Raw genomic sequence first — 21,416 nt, forward strand, 5'->3', positions numbered from 1 at the left:
ACACACTGTGTGCCTTAGGTAAGCCCTACCAAGGATCTGCCTCCCAGTTACATTGATGCAAACAGCTCACTGAAGCAGCCAGGCCTGTCACCTCTGCAAGCAGTGCAAACTGTATGTGCAGTTGGTTTTTTAGGAGAGGGTAAATCCATTTTATCTCAGCTCTCTGGAATTTACCACCACTTCCACCTTAGATTTATGGTCACATCTCTAATGAAGTTATAGGTAGTAAAATAAAAGTTTAAAAGCCTGGGGCTGGGTGGGTTACTTTGACCACAGAGCTACCACTTACTTCCAAAGGTGCACAAATGCTATAGGAGCAGTACAAAAGCACTGTCCCACACCTAAACATGCCTGCTGCCATCCTTACCTGCCTTCTGTGGGCTGGGGACAGGTTAAGTGGAACACAGGGCGTGGGGAGTCTAGTTTCTCTTTCCAAACCAGGCTGCTCAAAGTGGCATTTGTTCTTGCAACAGTTCTGGGTATCAGGAATTTCCCATGGCCTAGACATAGCTGCAAACTCTATGCACACAGCTGGATGACTGGGCACCACAATAGTTGGCCAGGGAGGGAATCAGCAAGGTAAGGGGTAGAGCTCTGTACCAAACCACTGGTCTTTCCTTGTGACAACGGGTCAAAGTTAGTTTTTTCCTAAAGTTGCTTTCCTCCTCGTTCCTTCAATAAAATGTGCAAAGGAGCATTAGGTTACAAGCCATAATTTTTACCACCACCCCAGCACACAAGAAGCCGTTTCCCACAGGAGACCAGGGGGAGAGAGAAGCATTCCCACGTTCTGAAAACAGTAGCAGCAGTTTATTTACAGTTCTTCAGCCATTCCCTGCCCCTGCAGAGATGCATTAGGTCAATCCCAGTTCTCACCAAGCTTTAGGAGGCGTGTTTTTGGGTGGCAGGGAGATACAGGTTGTCACAGGATGTGCCTCAGCCCCTTGACCTGAGCACCCTGAGAAGTGCCATGGAGCTGAATGACAGAAGAGCAGGAGGATACCGGTGCAAATAAAGGGAACTCTCCTCCAGCAGCATTTGCTGGGATCTCCCATTTCAGATCCAAAGGTAAAGGCAAAGGCAATCCAAAGCTGCCTCAATTCCCCAAAATCCTTTGGCAAGTGGAGTCAGTAGGGATCTCTCCTACCCAGCGCAGGCACCTGAAGAACAGCTCAGCACAACCTAGTATGGCCGAAACTTGCGCTGGGCTCGCATCAGTGCGATCCTCTGCTTGTCCTCCTCAAATTTCTTCCTTAACTGGGCAATGTCTAAAACACAAAGAAAGAACAGGTCACACGAGAGCAGCAGACCTCCCTCTACTGGGAGCTTCACTTCCACACACTGGAGGGGCTCAGTCCCAACAGCCACAAACACACACTTTCCAGAGGGAGTCCTTTTACACCTCGGCTGAGTGCCAAGCTGGGGCTCCAGCTGTTCATCTCTGGCGGTGCTGCAGCTCCCTCTTGGGGAGGAATTGGCTAGTTTCCCCCTTCAATCACAGCCTTTGTGGAGACTGAATAAGCACCTCTTGGAAAATCACAACCTACACACCCTCCCATAAAATATTCCATCAGCCCTTGCTAGGACAGGTGGTGGCAAGAGGCCGTTCAGATCCAGCCAGCCAATTGCTTACTGGCAGCTGGACATAGCCTCCCCTGAAGGCAGAAGGACGCTCTTCGGGCCACAGTGTGACACAAGAGACACAGGCAGGGGTAGGAGGAGACTTGCACACTCACGCTCTCTCTTGGTCTCGCGGTGCTGCCAGGCATAGAAATTGAGCAGCTCTTTGCGGGCCCTTTTCTGTTTCTCCTTCTCCAGCACGCGCAGGTTGGCAGCCTCTGTCCGGGGCAGGCCAGGCTTCCGGCCCTTCCGGGTCACCTTCACCCAGCCCTCCTCATCTGGAACACCCTCCTCCTTGGCTGCTTTGGCTTCTTCCTGTAATGTCAGGAGGGTGAGGCAGCCCAGTGCAGATGTACAGCCCAATGCACAACTCCCCCACAGCCCTCCTTTAAACACAGGCAAAGTTACAGCTCCTGCTTCCAAGCGAGATCTAAAGGAAGCCATGGGATCAGAACTACAGGCATTCTCAGTCATCCATAACTCTCAGTCACATTGCATGTCAGCCACAAACCAATTTATTTGGGGATATCCATTGTAAGCCCTAGGGGAAGGGTCAGGTGTTGCAGACCAAACCACCAGAAACTGTGAGTAAAAAACCTCTGCCAAAGAGAGGGATCCTCAGCCCTTCCCAATATGGCCAGAGCACTGAGAAATTTCTCTTCTTTCCCTCTGCCCCAAGAAAACTGCTTAGCATGGTTCCCTCCCTAGCCTGGCCTCACCTCTGCCATCTTTTTATCATAGTCTTGCATGTAGGCATCCACCTCAGCCTTCAGCTCCTTCGGATTCACGATGGAGGCCTCATAGCTGGCGATCCACTCTGGGAGAGAGAGGGCACAAGTCAGCAGCAGCTGCTGTTAGAAGCAGGCTAGTGTGGTGCTTTTGGGCAGCTCTAGAGTGAACTCTAGAGCGGGAGAAGGATACGTTGTTCCCATTTATATTCAGCTTCCCTCCACCACAGCTCAAACCAACTTGGCTGCAAGCACAACCAATACGCGATGGGAAGAGTTTGCAACTTGCCCAGGCAGAAGTGGGCTAGCCTTATAAGCCCAGGGGTACAACATTCAGGGCTGTGCTTCTGTCAAGGGGCTATATGTCAAGTGCTGTCAACTTGACAGACATCCAGTGCCTGCTGCATGAGTCTGGTCTCCATTTTGAGGACAAGATGCAGACAGTATCTCTGAATCTATGAAATACTGAAAAGATGTCAGGAAAAAAGACCCTTCCAAGTGTCCCCACTCTCCCATAGGGTCACCAGTCCAGACTTCAATACCTGGTTCAATAAAATTGCTACCATGTAAATAATAAAAGCACACAAAACACTGAACATTCCCCAGCGTAGGACAAAATGGGACATGCACAGTAGAATTCAGCCAACAACGAGTATAGTTCTTCCCTGGCATTAGCCCATGGAAAGATAGCTAGAGCTGACATACTGCTAATGCCGGTTTTCACAGGGTGGCTCTTTGTTGATATTAGCAAGGGACCTTCCTTTGATAGAGCCTTGGCTGCCTGGACAGCTGCTGCTTTCCTGAACACCACGTATGCTACTTGAAATCCCTAGAAGTAAAGAAACACCCAGGTGAGTCAGATATGTTAGAGACACTGGTGATGGAACAAGCAACTGCAGTACAAATAACTTAAAAAAATAAAATAAAAGTCAAACCACAAGTGCCAGTAGGATAGCAAAAAAAAAGACAATGTCAATTTAAGTAAGTAATCATGTCACCCAACGTCCCATACGGTTTCCCATGCCTCATGTTCTGAAGAGAACCATTCAGTATTTGCCATCTTTTCCCACTAAAGCATCAGTATTCTACTCCCCTGTCCAAGCTTTACCTTCGGAGTTTTGTGATCGAAGAATTTGGACGTCAGTTTATCTTTTTTCTCTCCTGGACCTGGCTTGTCACACATGTCCACAGACTGCACATGCCCGCAGCGAGAGAACAGCCTAGACAGAGCGTCCTTAACACGAAAACACACAGTAAAGCAGGAGCGGTGCCTCCCTCAAACAGCCTGCAGAGCCCTCCGGGCAGCCCCCCGGGCCCTAGCCCGGCCCTCCGCCCGTACCAGCTCCGAGGCACGCCGGCTCCCGGGCCCGCAAGGCCCTGTCCTCGGTCCCCAGCCGCCCCCACTCACCGGGCCGCAGTACGGGGGCACGTTGAGGACGAAGAGCGTGCGGCGAGGCGGGTGCGCAGTGTCGGCCCCTTCCCGCACCTGGTGCTCCTTCACCAACAGGCAGTGCGGCGAGCGCTGCCGCTCCGCGAACTTCACCGCCAGAGCTGCGAGGGACGCACCGCTCTGAGACGCCGCTGCCGCTCCGGCCCCGTTCCCCGCGCTGCCCCTCACCCGTGTATCCCGCCGGCGCCGCTCCCGGTACCCCGCGCTGCCCCTCACCCGTGTATCCCGCCGGCGCCGCTCCCGGTACCCCGCGCTGCCCCTCACCCGTGTATCCCGCCGGCGCCGCTCCCGGTACCCCGCGCTGCCCCTCACCCGTGTATCCCGCCGGCACCGCGCCCGCCGCACGCCCCGTGGCGGCCGCCATCTTCTCTGCGCGCGGCGGCGCGGGGGCTGCCGGGAACTGTAGTTCCCCGGGCGCCGCGCGGCCCTGATAATGGCGGCAGCAGGGGGACTCACCGCAGCCCCGGGGTTGAGTTTATATTTTTGTAAAAACAGTGTAAAACTCAGGCACTGTCCTTAATCTGAGAGAGGCAAGTAAATCTTGAAGAGATGTAGAAACATTCAAAGGCAATTGCTTTTAAAGACTGTTGTTAATTAAAAAAAAAAAAAAAAAACAACCAAAAAAACCTTTACAGAGGAATTTGTAATGGAAGACAGGACCATTTCAAAAAAACTGAAGCGAGATTAATGTAGGAGGTGACAAAATATGACATGATATGGGGAGTTGATCCAACCAAATATCAAGTTAATGAACATTATTGGAAGGTACATGCAAAAGCCATGAAAATATACCAAACTTGCACATTGTGGCAGCATTTCAGAAGTCCTCACATTTTTGAAATAAAAGAAACCCAAAACAAACAAAAGAAACACCGTTACAAATTACCTACCACCTGTCCCGGCCAGGCAATTTAATGTCTAAATTAATGCACATTAATTCAGAGTGCAGACAATTAGTATTTCATATGGAAGTTCATAATTTCTATCAGACCAGAAGGAAAAAAAAAAAACAAAACCCAAACACAAAAATATAACCATGTTGCATGAGGATAAATGTAGACAGAAGGTGGTAGATTCGAAATCATGATTAGCATGACAATTGCAGGATGTCCTTGAGAAACTGGAGAGCCAAGGTGAACTACCTGAAAAGGACTGGCAATAAACAGTTACTTTTGATTAAGAAGCCATGCAATGGTGCATTAAAGAGCTGACCAAGACCAGAATACCAGTGTACACCAAGACACTGCTCTAAGACAAGCCATGGAGTGGTGTTTGGACAACCACTTCATTCACCAATTTGTAAAAAGTAAGAATATGCTGCCATAGATAACAGAGCTATGGAACAGAGCAGAAAGTAGTTTTTCCAAGGAAGTACATCAATGCCATCAAAACTATGAGATAACCTAAACATAATGCAGAATTTAACAGTAAGTTAAAATGCATCTTGCTATTTGGCTTTTCCAAAGGACATGAATCTATTAATTTACAAGATCCTTGAGTCTCCCCATTCTTTCAGAAGAGGCAAGAGATGCACTCACAATACATGTCTTCACATTTACACAGCTTTCTGTCTAGCTGGTAATGAAAGTATCCCACTTCACTTAGAACAGGTACCCTGATTTCAGAGCCGTTTTTGCTATAAAATTAGTTTTTAAATTACTAGGTTGTCAGTAACAAAGGCCGCTTTTTTTTTTTTCCTGTAAAAAGAGAATTTGAATTACATGGACACAAATGGCTTCAATTTAATAGCAAGAGTCAGCTGCTAATTTCTATGATCCAGATTAAAAGGTGGAGGAGTAACAGTTCTCTCACCCATAAGCTCCTCTTGCTCTTCATCACATCATCAGTTTTGAAATTTCTATGTTCACCTAGAAAGCACGATTGACTCAATATTGGAATATTACCACTTAATTTTAGTTGCTTCACATCATCTAAAAAGGCTTAGAATCCACTCTGTATAACAAACGTTTATTCAGAAACAGGTAATACATTATCTTCTCCAGCCCCTAATATGTTTCCTCCTCCTCCCCTCCCCCCTTTTTTTTTATTAAAACACAGGTATTTGGTGGGCAATCTAAAAAAGGAGAACAATAGCTGTCTTAGGTCCCCTCCCCTACAAACATCTGCTGTTCACATGAAGCACCCTACCAATCATGGTGTCACTGGCCTTCAAACCAAAGAGTACTCCAGAAAAACAAGTCCTGCCAAGTCCTTATTATTTCCATGGCTAAAAGGGATACAGTGAGATAGAGGAATGGTCTGCACAAGCCAGATAGAAGAAAGAGTTCTTACAGAACAAGAAAGCAAAAGAAACATGGGGTTGTCCAAGAAACGGAGTCTGAACTTACAGAAGCTACTCAGCCGAGCTGAACAAAACGGATTAGGTTAGTCTCCCACCTAGTAGGATCAAGTTCAAACCCCAACCAGATTCTGGAAGTCGCTCTCAGCTTTTGTCTCTTCCAATACGATTTGAACAAACACAAACGAGTGGACCCACTGGGACTTTCAACATCCAAGGCGCCAATGCAGGACAAACAATGAGAAGTACTGGAAGTGCCACCTAGTGGCCTGTCACACACACTCGCTGGCCCACGCCACGTCCTCGCCGCCCTGCACCGGACTTGACGCTCTTCTCCCGTGCTCCTTACACAGCGCTAACTGCCCTCTGCTCCTAAACCTCTCCCTGAAGCCACACGCTGCAGGAATCATCCTCCAAATCCAGGCATGCCAGCAGCATAACTGCACAGCAGCCAAACAATGCCCAAATAGCATCTCTCAAAGAAACGAGTTCTCAGACACAAAACTTTGTGTATATTAGGATCTGAAAAGGGTCCCAGGTCCTTCCATTCATTTTATAGGAGACTGGCTGAGTTAGAAGGCAAGAAAGAAACTCATGTCCATGCATCAGCAGCAGGAGGCAATTTAGTCTAATGGGAGTCAAACACCTGGATTTCTTCTACCTCTGAGCATGACTGGTCCTCAATTTTTCAGTCCAGAAAGAGGAGAGCAACTGAGCCTGACCCTCCAGAGTAAATATATTCCTTATAAAAGTGCCAGAAAAACCCTCCAGCACTACCAGAGTTGAAACACCCCTGCCCATAGCACAATGTCTGGTGCACTTGTGCATATGTCCTTTCTGCCTGATGCCTCTGTTGGCACACACTGCTGGCAGCTCAGCTTTTCCTGCTTTGTCTCAGTGTCCCAGCTGCTGAGCAGGAAAGTGTCCAACAGCCAGAAGGAAGAGTTATGTCACCAAATGCATACAAGTCCTTTCTGGATGGAGCCCAACCTGCCTGTGCACCCAGCGCAGCAACTTCAGAAACAACGTGGTGCTCTTGCCCGTGGACAATCAAGGGGATGCACCTTTTAGTTAAAGGTCAGTCAGAAGAAAAGAGAAGGAGATCACCACTCCTTCCCTCGAAGTCTATGTGCACTTTTAATGGCCACCGGGGGCTTTGGAGTAAAGGATGGAGTTACATGGTATATGCTTGGTAATACATTACTGGCAGAAGGGGGAGGTTATTTTCTTGGGAAAAAAAATCATGGAAGAAAACTCCAACTATGAAAACAGAAAGTACACACACAAGAGAAAACACTATTGTACAGTAAGGTAGCGATCATAGAAAACAAAAAATTTCAGGATAGGCAAATGCAAATAACATCTGCACTCCTGCACTTTCCTCATCCCCCAACTTCTATGAGTTTTCCAGTCCACTGCTTGCTCCCCCCTCTCAGAGTTTAATTTTGAATTCTGTGGGCTGCACAGAGGCAGAGACCCCTGAGGATTTAAAGAGTGCCTTCAAGATAGTTTCAGGGTCCACTTCAGCTGGGGGATTTGAGGAGGCGCTTGCACTTGACCGGCGTGGTTCCCCTTCCTTCTTCACTGAAGGGGTATCACTCAGTCGGCTGGAGAATTAAAAAAAAAATTACTACAAAAGGCAGTATTTAACCTCTCCTTATGATAAATAACTTTTAACACTGTGTCTGCATTTATTGTTACCAGTATTTCCCCCTTAACAATATCAGAGATAAAGGTTCTAAATATGCTTTTCTCACAAGAAAACGTCCTCATTTCAGACTATTTTTGCGCCTCAGGGCTGAGAACACTAGGTAGACAAGCTACGTTGCACTCCACTCATCATATTGTACCACAGAAGGGGAGAGAAAGAAAATTCATGGGACAATTCTCAAAATAGAACCTGCAAAAGCGTTTGGACCTTTTCCCCACTGAAGGACACTTACAGCAATATAGGCTGGTCTGAGGTGATGACATTCCCATTCATATGAAGATTGCATTTCATTGGTTGACCTAAATAAAACCAAAATACAAAACGTTCTATCAGAATTGGCATAAGGCAAGATCCTTGAAACATCACACAACAGTGCAAGCAACAGTGTTCTACAAGCTGGGGAAACGTGAGAAAGAACAGCTGATAAATCTCTTGTTGCAGAATCAGAGCAAGAGAAGAGCCACTGAAACACTCAGTACTGAATGAAGAATCATACTAATTAACAAGTTACACTGAAGTATAAAGCTCTTAGCAGAGACACAAGATCTCCCAGTCTTAGCTGTCTGCTCCTCATCTGACTTCCATAACATGTCACTTATCTAAAGAAAGAAAAAACCACCTATTTCCAGCTAAAAATTAACAGTTCAACAATAATTTCAGTTTAACATGGTCAAAAAAATTAAAATTGCATTACTGAAAGTTTATGGAGAATCTGATATTGTTTTGCAAATCCAGCTCAAAAGGTCTCTGAGTACACCCTGGAACTATTGCAAATACTAGTTTTACTTGTACTTTGCAAGCAGCTCTGTAAGCAGGTAAAGCCTTCCTAAGGACTACCCAGCTCTTAATACCAAATTAGAAACACAAGAAATTTCATTTGAAAGTTAGACCAGACTCAGACTGATCAGGACCTTGCCTCCAGCTCTGAACCTTCATTTTCTAGGAAAATGCGGGTGGGCTTTTTATTGCATTTAAATAATCTGTGCATATATTCAGCTAGTTACACAGCAATTAGTATCTCATCTAGCTCTTGAAATGATTTTCTGGTATTTCTCTCTTGCCAGCATATTAGCATCTAAGATGCTTTTAAACCTTCCAGTCAGGTGATCAAGTCATTCTTGATTTATTTATCCTACATGCAACTCTGGCATCAAACTTACCATCTAAGCACCTGTTGTTGTATTTCTTATATGCCGTGATAGCATCTTCTTTCTTCACAAATACTACCTCAGCCACTCCAGGGTGCACCAGCCTGGCTCGCTTCAGAGCGCCACACACACAGAATAACTCCTGAGGGCAGAGAGTCAGTCCATGGTCACACCAAAGGCACTGCATGAGAAGGGTTTACTCACTTCATCACACCACCCATCCTGCTTATTAAATACCTGATAGGATCTGGACACTTTTCTTACTGCGTTTGTTATGGTATAAGTACTTGGCACCATTAGCAGAGACTACACAAAGCAGGGAAGTTTAGGGCCAGTACCCAATAATGTTTTTCACACGGGAAGACCAGATTCATGCTCAGCCCAGTGAGAATGGAAGCCCCTAGATAATCTGGACGGGGGCATAAGTTTGGGTAGAAGAATCACTTGGCATGAACTCTTCTTCTAAGTGGTGTCAGGTATCTCAATATACTCTGTGGGATTTTGTCCCATGTTCTTAAGTATGTGGGTTTTTTTTGAAAAAAAAAGTGTAAACAAACCCAAATCAATCAGGAACCCTGGAAGTTTTTGCACAGTCAGTAGACCCACATCACACCCCTCTTCACTGCATTCACCAGAGATCAAGTGATTTATCAAAAGAGGAAGAATAAGGAAAGAAGTGTCACTCATGCACAGTCTGGCAGCAAGCAATACTCACAACAATATCTTCTTCTGTAACTCGAGGATGCAGATTGTTTACGGTCATCTTTGTGCCTTCCAAAGGACTGAATGCCAGCTGCCAACACAAATACATCACATGGAAAAGGTCAGAAATACAGCACACAATATAGCACAGCAGAGAAAGCAATAAAAAGTCACTAAGGGTATGTCTGGAAATTTCTGTACAAACACACAAAGGAGAGAGCTACAGCTAGTAATGGGAAGTATCAATGTTTACTAAAGCCCAGTTCATCTGATGGCAAAAAAGAGCTCCTTTTCCATGCTAGTTTCTCTCTGAAGGAACTTTTCCACTCTTATTCCCAAGAATAACACTAACTTAATCTGCATACCCAGTACTCTGGTCATGCCCACACTTTTAACAGCCTGTCTCTGTTGTACTCTACACCAGCGAGAAAACCCCAAAATACAGCTCCAGCCTCTCAGGAGCATGCTAAACTCAACACACCTAGGAACACATAGTGGGCTACTTGTACCCAACATCAGGCAGTTTGGCAAAGCAATTCCAGGCAGGCTGTCTACAATTTGCCTGCGAGGCCTCATGTGTACATGAGAATGTGTACATTTGGAAGAACACTTTTTTCTCCTTGCTAGCTGCAGTCAACATACAACATATCAAATAGTGTTAAAACACTACTCCTGGGGACATGAAGGGCACCAAGAAGCATCCAAACAACTGCCATCTCCCCATAATATAGATTCCTCCAGGACCATGTGCAGGGAAAGGATGTTTAGACTAGTTTCAAATTCTTGGAATGTGGACTGCAGTAACCAGAATAACCTTGATGATGTCCCAGAAAAAATGGTGCAAGGCAGGCTGAAATAGGCTGCTCAAATGTCCAATGAACAGCAAGTTTCAGATGTTTCAGAGACTTCTATAAACTGCATTTTCCCCTTCCTGAGCTCACCTCAACAGGTGCTGGCTCTTTCGGAGGCTCTTCCTTTGTCACTAAGGTCCGGGACATGTTTGTCAAGGCCTTTGTCCGCATAGGAGGGGGAGGTGCAGGTGGAGCTGTGTATGTATCGTTCTGGACCACTTTAGTCAGGGGAACAGTCTTGGACAGAGAGAATTTATTGCTGCTCAGACCAGTCTACAGGAAGAAAAAAGGAAGTATCTCAGAGCTGCAGCCTACAAAAGCCATCACATTTCTTCAAGCACCACCACCAGAGTATTACTAGTATGCACTAAGAACTGCATGCCCTTCCCAGTGTCAAAACCACTACAGTGTTGGAGACTTTCAAAAGTCTCTGAGAAAAAAAAAAAGCGAAAAGTTTCTGGGCATAAACATAAAAAGGTATGTTTATCCAGAAAGAGCACTTCTCTCATAGGCACTTTTTGGTTTCATACTTTTCTTAAATAAACTTTAACAATGTAATCTGAATTTGAAAAGCTCCTTTCATCTGAAGATTTTCAAGTACTTTACAAAGTGTTCACAAAGATTGCTCATTAACAGTAAGATTGAGAAGCCCCAGAACAAAAAGCAGTAATTCCTCACAATCACCAAGTTAGGCACACAAAGACATGGAACTGAACAGGCTGAAATACCTGAGTTTAAAGCCAGACTAAAACTTGTGCTTGGAAGCTGCTGTGAACACTGCAAAGAACAAATTTACTCCTCAAAAAAACCCCTCAAAAAACCCTCATAAGATTGTTTGAGAATCACAAATAGCCTGAAGCTCTATTCTGAATACCTACATGAGGAAATAAATTCCTGGGGTAATCACTGCACTACAGTGCCTGCTTGATGGTAAAACCACATGAATTTGCTTTTCTGAAACCAGAGAATAACTTAGCCTAAACCTATGCCAGGGCTAACTTCAAAGACACATTAGGTTGGCAAGGGTCTTATCCAGCTAAGCACTGAATATTCAAGAATGATGACTGCACAACCTCTTTGGGTCGCTATGCCAGATGCTGATCAATACTGTGATAATCTCACCAACGAGAATTTATTTTGCTGCAGCACTTTTATTAGTTTGTCTTCTCCATGGTCTATCCTGAAAATGATCTGGGCTTTGGTTTTTCCAGGCAGTCCTGTCCACTCTCTTTGCCCTTTCCAAGCAGTGAATGTGGATGGATCTCACTATGGACTTCTCAGCCACTCCTCATGCATAACATGGTGCAGCCCCCTGACCACCCTGTTTACTGGTTCCATCCATGTCTTTCTTGTATTGCAGAGCCTTGAGATAGGCAAAGAATTCCAGATGCATTCTCAAAATGTCAAAGTGGAATAATTATCTTCCATGATTTGCTGGCTATGCTTTCACTACATGTACAGCTGGCCTTTGTTGCTGGAAGGATGCACGACTCACTCATTCTTAGCAGATCACACAGGAGGACCCCCAGGCTCCTTCCCAGAACGCTGCTTTCTAGCCAGTCAGTTCTCAGTTTAAGCTGCAGAGGGTCATCACGTGCCAAAAGCAGGATCTTACATTTGTCTGTACTGAAATTCCATCTACTCCAGGGCAACAGTCCTCCCCAACAAGATGCCTACTAAGATTTTTGCATATCAAGAGATTTCCTGCTTTGATTTCCAGTCTCCAGAAGCAGCAGAAAGCTTCCCTTGCTGGTTTACTCAAACAGTAACAAGACAGGTTCAGTGCCCTTCCTCAACAAGAAGAAAGTCAAGAGCCAGGATGCAGCAATCTGCCAGCAGGGCAGAAAGCACACATTCTGGCTGCTAAGAGCCCATAAAACCAGTTACCCTAAAAGAACTCTGTTCCAAAAATAACAGTAGAAACATTGGCACAAAGGAAGGGTGGGGTGAAGAGCAAATATTTGAGGAGAAAGCATAATTTACAGATTTTAAAAGAACATAAGCCCTGTAAAGACACAGCCTCTGTGTCCATGCAATGTGAGCATGGCATGGTGGGGACTGCTCAGATGATCTCTTACTGAGTTGTGCAGGAAACTGTTTGTGGTGGTGATTTTCATCTGTTTGCTAGGAAGGGGAGTGACGCTTTCATCATCATCTTCTGTGTCATACAGACCCTGAAGTGAAGAAGGTAATAGTTTACATGCAGGTAGATTTCATTGAGACATTTCAAAAACAGGTAGTTTTCTCCTGCCTTCAACCATCTTCAGCTAATGAACATGATTACACTGGATTTTAGTTCTAGATATACAAGTCCATGTCAAAACATCACTATGAAAACTAGCATTCTTTCCAAAAACACCACAGTAAAAGTGTTTCCCTAGATATACTGAAATTACATACAGATTCTTCTTCTCCTGGACCTCACTAGGACTGCTGAAGCTACATTAATGGAATAAAGCCTCAATGTCTTCTAGCACCCTCCTACCTTTGCAGCTGAAGCCTGTGCATGTGATTTTTAAAATTAGTTTGGGAGTGTGTGGTGGATTTGTTTTTGTTTGGGGTTTTTTTTGGTTTTATTTTTAATTAAACAAATTCCTCCTGAGTACACCTAAACTGAACATTCCTTTTGAATAGCCTGTTTTCCTTAGTACAGAACATATCCATCTGGCCCTAGAAAACACTGCACTAAGAGCATTACTGAATGAATAATTAATTTTCCAGTTCAACTTAACACTCACAGCCTTGCCTTAAAATACTGAGCATGTATTGCTCAACTACACAAGCAGTTTTTTCATTGACTCTAAATAACGTGAAGAAAACGTCTAGACATATATAGCAGTGCCCAGAACATAAGAAATCACAACTGCAAACAGCTTCCCATTGATTCAGTAAAAAGGTAAAGAAAAATGGAGGGATTAGCAGTAAGAGCTTGCAAAATCAGGGGGTTGTCATAGTCAGCAAGATTCTGGTTTACAAACAGGGAAGTTGTTCCAGTCACAGAAATGCTATAAAGGGAAAAAAAAAAAACCAAACCAAAAATGGACAGAGAACAGAGGAGAATTGTGGAGAAAATAAAAGAGCTGGGAAAAACACTAGGCATCAGGACAATGGAGTTGAGTTTGAGACAAAATGAAATGGATTCCACGTTTACAGTGATGAGGTCAGAATAATGAAGACACTTCCTTAAACAACAGCATCTGGGATAAGTAAGGGTAGCAGAGTAGCAGGCCAGCACAAAGGTAACACACACAAATAGCTAAAGTTACAATAATCATGGCAAAAAAGTCACCTGACATGATATTGTGAAGGCCAGTTTTCCAGTATTTCATGCATTACTTTACACGTATATGCACAAAATAATTTAATAAAAACCTACAGTTTTCCCTGAAAGCACCCAAAGTAGTAAGGTGGCTGAATGGATGCGGGCAATGACAAAGGTCTTTAAAACTGATTCCAGAAAGACAGTACTCTAGGGTCTTTCTCAAAATCTGCTTGTTAAGGCCCAAGGGAACTTTGGAAGTACATCAGAATGCTAATTAACATCATTCCCTATCAGGATTCCAGCAGTGGCCCACAGCTGGGATTTCACAGGAAATCACCCTCTCCCACCTCACTGCAGCACATTTGACTATGTACAATCACATCCACTCTCCTAATCTACTTAAGAGTCTTCTTTGCAGCTGCCAATGTTTATGGACAGATTTTCTTCCCTGACAAAGGTAACAAACAAAGTACAGAGCAGGTACACACCTGTTTATGTGTATGATTGTTCACCACATTAATCCTCATTCCTGCTGGATGAGAGTGTCCAGGAACTGCTGGATGAGACTGTCCAGGAATGGCCTTCTGCTACAGTTAGAGATAAAGAACCAACGCATTAAGTGCTACAGTCCATCAGGTCCTCATTTCAGAAAATCAAAGCTTTAGTTGAATACCCTAAGATCACTTAAATGAAACTCACCTTCCTGCTTTGAAATATATTACCACAATATGCTCTTAGGTAACACCTGTATTTCCTGTGATATGGTCAGCATGAGACAGCTTCACTTAAATTAAAATCTAAGGCCACAGGAAGAAAAGGAATCAAATTACTTAGGGTTCAGTCCAAGATTATTGGGAAAGGAAGATAAATTCAGTCCTGGCAGGACCGACTAGCTCTACATTCCTGCCAATACAAAACCACGAATGGACTAAGTCAGAAATGGGGTAAGTATCTCTTCCTTCATGCTACAGGTAACTAAACGTACGTATCTCCATCAAACAAAAGGAGAAGTGTATACTGCCCCTTAGCACTAGAGCTGGAATAAAATAATGCACAGGGTAGTGTAGCTGCCTCTTCTGCAGTCCATTATACCATGAAACAGGGAAGCCACCACAGAAGTAGCTAGGGAATGCAGCTGTACTAATTGATAACTGAAATCATGCAACAACACCCTTAATAAGGTTGTCCTTCTGCTTTCTGAAAAAGCTGGAAGCTGTCCACTAAAGAATAGATATTCTTACAAAAATAGTGTACACAGGTAGTAAAATTTTCAGATTTGCATGTTCTCTAGACTGCTGCTTAGACCATAGCACCTCACGTTTCAATTTGCTAATCAATTCAGAAAGAAGGACACCTATCTTACAGGAACAGCAGCAGACCTACAGTCATTTTTTGGTTCCAAAGGTATTTCCTTCTCTATAAGAAACAAGACTTCAGGACAGCACATTTAGAGCTGTGTGCTGAACCTTGGATCAAGATATACTAGTTTGATTCTACTTCCACATTTGGGAAGATAGGAGGGTCAGGGGCAATCTGGAATTTCAGTACAAGTATTTTAAAACATTTTTAGAGAATTGCTCATGTGCAAGGTTCTGTCTACAGTCTGAATTGCCATAATATCCTATATATAAATATATATGTTTCCATGTATAAATATCACTGTTTGCTAAATGTCACTGTCCTTGTGTGTGTATATGTACATATATATGTATGCATAATGCATGTGTTTGTAGAGTTAGAATATGTATTAGTTTTGGTAATAAGTTGACGATATGGGGATAAGGGGTGGAATGTGCTGGGGGGACTTTATGATGCTTGTATCCCAAATCATCTGTTCTGTTTACGCTACATATTAAGTTCTGCACCTTTAAAACTAGTTTTGAGAGCAAAGGGGAGGAAAGAAGAAGCACACAGCTTGTTTTCAGAAACAGCACCCACTCCCCTGCGTGCTTCTCCGGACTGTGCTGCCTGCAGCAGACAGACAGCAAGACAGAGTTTTCCTTTGTTTCTAGTCAGTTTTTAGCTAGCTGAGGCAGAAAAATTCCCTGGACTGTGTTTTGTTTCTTTTTTCTTAAATCTGTTCAAACCTACTCTCGACTGAAAATCCAGAGCTCATACCTGTGGCCCACCAAAGCCTGGGTTTTGGCACTTTCCAGCACTAGAAAGACTGATAAGAGACGGAGTGAGCCAAGCTACACCCCACAAAAAAGACTTTTCTAAATTTGCCATCTCTTCAAACAGCAAGCTGTTTCATTGTTTAATACTGTACATTTTTTTTTATGCTTGTAGATACTTTGCTTGTTAAACAAACAGTTTTTTCACTTTTCTCCACTAAAATCTTTTCCCAAACCAGTTGCAAAAAGAGCTGTTTAAATTTACTTTCTAAAAAATTCCCATTCTGAAGTTTTCTCCCAAATTTGCCCTAAACCAGGACACTTGCACTTTGTTGTCTAACAAACAGAAAATACTATTGATCAAACCAAGTAACAAAAAACCCCCAAAACACCAGGTTAGAACAAACAGCTACTGCACCTAGTCTCTGGAAACTACTTGAATTCCTAGAAACTTTGTAGAAAATGGGCTGTTCCTCATGGCTGATGCTGGTGATTTGGCTTAGAAGGACAGCAAAGAGTATTAATCACCCTCCTAATTAATGGCTGCTGAACAGACTGCTCTACTGCTCTGTGATTAGCCCCTCTTACTGCCGCAGGAGTCCTTTCTCTTTCTTACATCAGCCTGGCAGTAAACCTGCAGAGTAGTGGGAAACTTCCTAGGCTAATCTGCAGAAGAAACATGTTTGATGTTCTTCAGCAAAACCCACAGCTGAACAGAAAGCAGACTCATCTAGGCTCTCAATCTGATGACAATAGAACACTGGTATGTGTAAGCACAATGCTCATTTTTGGGAGGATGAAAATGGAAGAGGTAGGTTAGGAACCTCAGTTACGTGGTTGTAGACATAAGGAGCAAAACCACTCAAACAACAATCTTCTCTTCTGATTCTACCCTTTGTACTTAACAGACACAGTTCAACAGGAGTTATTTCTCAGAGAAGCTAAGAATCAAGTTGCTGTGCTGCAAAGTGAAAGCAGAAAACTGGCCCAGGAAATCAGCAGGTCAGGGTGATTATAACACAATTGAAATAAATCTTGAGCCTCAGCAGGAATGCTTCATGTGATCAGGCAACTCCCTGGAAGTCAGGGCTTTCCTGAAAACCAGACAAGTATAAAAAGAGAAAACTGTAGAATGGCTCATTGAATTTTAAATTTTCTTAGATACAAACACAGCTGCATATTCTAAACTGTTATCCCACCACTAGGATAAACCAGTTATCTATACAGGACAATCCACTGCATCAGACTTGCAAAGAGGGGCAGTACGGCAAAAAAAAATCTGCATCATTTTGTTTGCATTCAGGTAGGAAAGAGACTACTTAACCATTCAAGACGTCTCCTTTAATGCTGATGGGAGCTCTGCCTTAGTCTTTTTGAGCCCAAAATTGAAATGAAAATTTAAATGCAAGGTGTGATTCTACAGAAAGTCCCAAAGAGCTGCAAGGACACACAAAAGAATCAGAATCCTACCCCACAGGCTGGAATTAACTGTATCATTGTTGCTTCTATTGTAACCATATGAACATATTATGAACTGTCTTATCATGTCTACTGAACTGCTGTTGAGTAACTGAGAAGCTCAGAGGTGACTCACTTCACCTACTTGGATAGTTTTGGTGATTTTCATGGCTGGATTTACTGTCCCCATAGCTGGGCTGATAACAGCTGGAGTGCTCCTTTTTAAGCTGATCTTCTCTCTGGCATCCACCACTTTGGTCACCTTTTCAGCAGCAACACTTTGCTGCTTACGGGAATTCAACATCTCTCGAGCATCCTGCACCTTCCCTTTGATTTTGAACCGAGCGTCCTTTTGAACCAGTTTTTCTCGAGCATCTTTAACCCCCAGTTTGTGCCGGGCATCAGTGAGTCCTATCTTCTGTCGGGCATCAAATGTCCGCTGGAAGCTCACAGCTGGTGATGATCTATTCAGAAGATTTTGCTGGATCCCAATGCGAGATCTTACACCCCCAAACACCGGCCTTGTGTTAAGTCTGGGGGAAAAAAAAAAAGAAAAAGAAAAAAAGTTTCAGGCATTATAAGATGTGATACAGTGTCAATAAAAGTATTTGTGTTCCTGCAAACAAAAGTTCATTATTACTGTGCAAAAATCCACTCTGGTTGGATGTCTAAATACAACAGTAGAGCTCCTAAGCTGTTTTATGCTGGATTTTACTTTCTGTATAAACAGCTAAGGAACTTTACAAACTCCATCCTTAAGCTCACATTTACAAACTAAAGGGTCTGATTTCAGCTGTGCTAAGTACATTTAAACAAAATTTAACAACTCAGATACTTTGGGGAAACCTTTGAAGACGAAGAGGAACAGGAACAGACTTTCTAGCTTTACAACTGAACAGGTCTGCTAAAGCATCTTCTGTAATACAGTAATACATCCTCACACGAAAGAAACATGGAACTACACATGATTTCAAGAATTTTGGGCAGCAAGTTCAGATTTGTGGGAGCACAGCAACTTGAATTTTAGGATGTACAAGCACCAGTAACAATACAAGTTCAAAGCCACCAGTTTCCAGGTTGATTAGATTCAAGAACAGTCATTGGTCAAATTACTTTTTAACATGAGTGCCTCTTCTTTAATCTACTAAAAGAACCACTGCACTTGACGGCCTTTATTTTCTAAGCACATCATTATCACAATACTGAGCACGGAAAGACAACAGCCCTCTAAAACTACAGTATTTGTACTTGTAGACAAGTATTCCTAAAAAGCAGCATAATATAGGGTGAAAGCTAGAACGACCTTCTTATTACAGGTCTGATACACTTTCAAAAACTGCCCTGAGAACATCACCAGTTTATCTATTTTTTAATGGAGTTCCTTTGATAAGTATTTTTAAAGTTTTTTTTTTTCCCATTGGGTTTCTTTGCATTAAAAAGAAAAAAAAAAAAGAAAAAGAAAAGTAGAAAGAGCGAGAAAAAATATTCTTGCTGTTGACTTTTTAAAAGTCAGAATAGAGGGCTACAGTGTTCATCTGCTTTCAGAAATGTGTTGCCCAGTTTTATAAAGTCTAAGAGTAGATAACTAGAATTTGTTGTAATACTCAAAAGATTAGTATCACAGTATCAAATGAGGATGTCTTCATACACCTTTACATTAATATCTCCTGATCTAACTCCACAACCTTCACATTATTTACAGTCATGTATTTTCAGTGGAAAGATCTTTAAAAAAAAACCCCAAGCAAGAGAGGAAAGACTTAGCCTCTGTTTCTGTCTCTTTCACTCTTGTGTCCAGATGTCAGGAAAGCTGGGACTTGAGTCCCATTTTATTACCTAAGAGTCCTATGGCTGCTCTCTCATACAGCAAAAGCAAGCCAGCTAGAAGAAACAGGAGGATTATTAAGACCATCTATGAAAATATACCCAGAATACAGAAGATTAACAGTACCTATAAAGCAACAGACACAGAGCAAGACCTTCCCTGCAATTTTAAAAAGCATTTATTTAGCCATGTTGAAAGCATTTAGCTGAAGCACTGCAAAGGGCTGGATGAGAGGCTCATGAGAGAGGTCAAAGTAAAACCAGCAATGTACGTACCAGCATTTAAACTATGATTAGTTAAGGCTTTTGATGACAAATCCCAATGTAATAGGTTAAGAAACTGTACTGAAGACTACACCATTTCTGAAGAGTTGTCTTTATTCTAATAAGCAACTCTCTTTCACAGACAATTGCTTACCCTACAAGAGCATTAACTGCTTAGGTATTTGTGCCACAGCACCTGAAATAAAAGCTCAAACATCTAATTCACTTTCCAGGATTCCAAGCTCTGGCTTGAATGTGTTATGCAGTACATTTTAGTACATTAGTACATAGGTGAAAATTTTCCTGTTATTTCATCTAGACTACTGAACTACATGAATATAACGATTTAAGTTTATTCAGTTTATCCAGCCTTCACAAAGCCAAGTTTGCTACCTCAGGAATTTATGAACTGAAGTAAACACGACATACAAGAGGAGTGCAGGGCACAACAATTCTTACAGTGCTACAGAAGGATTCAGTTCATTTTACTCAGCAAAAAAAAAGAGCAAAAAGAATTTCTGAAAGAAATGAGAGTTAAGGAAAGATTTGAAAAGGGATAAAGGAGGTACTTAGGGCATAGTAAGCAGCCTAAGACTCTTCCAAATATGCAGGATAACATGAATGAAAGCAAAAACCAAGGCCTTGTCTAGACTAGGATTTAAATATGTTTGAATGTTTGGTAGTATGTATTAGCAGGTAACTTTCAGAATATTACTCTAGACGTGTAAGTGTATACACATTCAGAGTTAAAAACAAAAACCAATAAATTAATAAAAAACCAGCAACAACAACAACATCAAATCCCCAACAAAGCAAGAGCACACTGAGCTAACACAGATGATATTCACAAGATAGATATTCAGAAACATTAAGAGACTATGGCAAAAGGGAAAACGAAAAGCTACCGAAGGAGAATCCAGGTAAGAACTGCCAACTGTGGCAGTAAATGGCCCAGCCTACACTGGAAACATCTGCCATGCAAAGAAATAATCTGACCTCACAGCTCTTATCTGCAACATGCTCCGTTTCTTCTCAACTACTTCAAACAATCTGTCAGAGCACCACTAACTACGCCAGAGGGTCGACACCTTGCGAAGCCCGGGCAGCGCTGCAGCCGAAGCCCCGACAGCCTCACCCGCGCGGGTGCCCGGCGGCCCCGGTCGGTTACGGCTCCTCGAGCAGCACCAGCGCTCCCGCGGCTCTCCCACAATGCACCGAGCCGCTCCCGGGAGCGCGGCGGCACCGGGCCCCCCGGGGCACTGCCGGGAGATCAGCTGCAGCCCGGCTACCGACGGGCTTCAGGGCCGCCGACCCCATTACAGGGAGCAGGGCTGGGTTAATCGGCGGGGACAAGCACGAGGCAGCGGGGACAGGGCAACTCGGAGGATTCAGTGAGACAAGAGACGGCGCCGGGAATCCCGAAAAGACCGAGATGGGATGGGCCGGCGAGCGTTCCTGCCCCACCGGGGCACCGCCAGGCACTGGGGCCGAGATGGGGGCCCGACCCCCGCCCCGGCCCTGAGTGACGGCCGCCGCCGCCAATCGCATCGCAGCGCGGCCCCGCAGCCCCGCGGCTCAGCCAATGGGAACGCGAGGGCGGGAGCAGGGCCGGGCCGCGCCAAGGCAGCCGCGGCCCGCAGCCCGCGGAGCGGAGCCACCCGAGGGGACACACGAAGAACGGCCGGGGCCCGCCGGGCTCGAGGCGCTGCTTCGCCGTCCCAACCGCTCACCTTCCCTTCACCGTCACACCGCGCTTCCGTATGAGCTCGTCCAGAGACAGGTCCGCCATCTTGTCGCGGTCCCGACGATGAGACGCAGCGAGCGAGCCCCGGAGGTGACACCGTACGACTTCCGCTCCTCGCCCCGCCCCAGAGGAACGGCGGGCCCCGCCTCCGGCTCCGCCCGCTGCGACGGGACGCCCCACAATTCCCCGCGGCCCCCGGACCTCTCATTTGCATACTGCGCGGCACGTCGCGGCCCGGTTC

General features: G+C 44.3%; 2 protein-coding genes across 16 annotated transcripts; both read right to left on the reverse strand.

The window, feature by feature from the left end:
* Window positions 1–788: 788 nt before the first annotated feature.
* On the reverse strand, window positions 789–4,319 carry RRP7A (ribosomal RNA processing 7 homolog A). 4 transcript variants are annotated; one of them, XM_086887546.1, is made up of 7 exons: window positions 4,111–4,319; window positions 3,757–3,899; window positions 3,457–3,582; window positions 3,054–3,177; window positions 2,340–2,437; window positions 1,737–1,935; window positions 789–1,268 (listed from the first exon to the last, which is right to left on the reverse strand). In XM_086887546.1, the coding sequence occupies exons 1-7, from the start codon at window positions 4,160–4,162 to the stop codon at window positions 1,183–1,185; spliced, it is 828 nt and encodes a 275-aa protein (XP_086743672.1). In that variant the 5' UTR covers window positions 4,163–4,319; the 3' UTR covers window positions 789–1,182. The 4 variants fall into 4 exon arrangements, with proteins under 4 accessions (XP_086743672.1, XP_086743670.1, XP_086743671.1 ...); XM_086887544.1 differs by having other exon boundaries at window positions 3,688–3,899; window positions 4,111–4,179; XM_086887545.1 differs by having other exon boundaries at window positions 4,063–4,178.
* Window positions 4,320–5,750: 1,431 nt separating this feature from the next.
* Window positions 5,751–21,357, reverse strand: POLDIP3 (DNA polymerase delta interacting protein 3). 12 transcript variants are annotated; one of them, XM_086887534.1, is made up of 9 exons: window positions 21,162–21,348; window positions 17,480–17,876; window positions 14,260–14,358; window positions 12,588–12,683; window positions 10,600–10,782; window positions 9,672–9,749; window positions 8,969–9,098; window positions 8,041–8,107; window positions 5,751–7,704 (listed from the first exon to the last, which is right to left on the reverse strand). In XM_086887534.1, exons 1-9 carry the CDS (start codon window positions 21,218–21,220, stop codon window positions 7,530–7,532), a joined length of 1,284 nt encoding a protein of 427 aa, XP_086743660.1. In that variant the 5' UTR covers window positions 21,221–21,348; the 3' UTR covers window positions 5,751–7,529. The 12 variants fall into 12 exon arrangements, with proteins under 12 accessions (XP_086743660.1, XP_086743661.1, XP_023790027.2 ...); XM_086887535.1 differs by having other exon boundaries at window positions 17,489–17,876; window positions 21,162–21,295; XM_023934259.2 differs by lacking the exon at window positions 21,162–21,348 and adding an exon at window positions 20,428–20,958 and having other exon boundaries at window positions 17,489–17,876.
* Between the last annotated feature and the right edge of the window lie 59 nt (window positions 21,358–21,416).

Source organism: Cyanistes caeruleus, chromosome 4 (genome assembly GCF_971803275.1).
Source record: "Cyanistes caeruleus chromosome 4, bCyaCae1.hap1.1, whole genome shotgun sequence".
NCBI lineage: Eukaryota > Metazoa > Chordata > Aves > Passeriformes > Paridae > Cyanistes > Cyanistes caeruleus.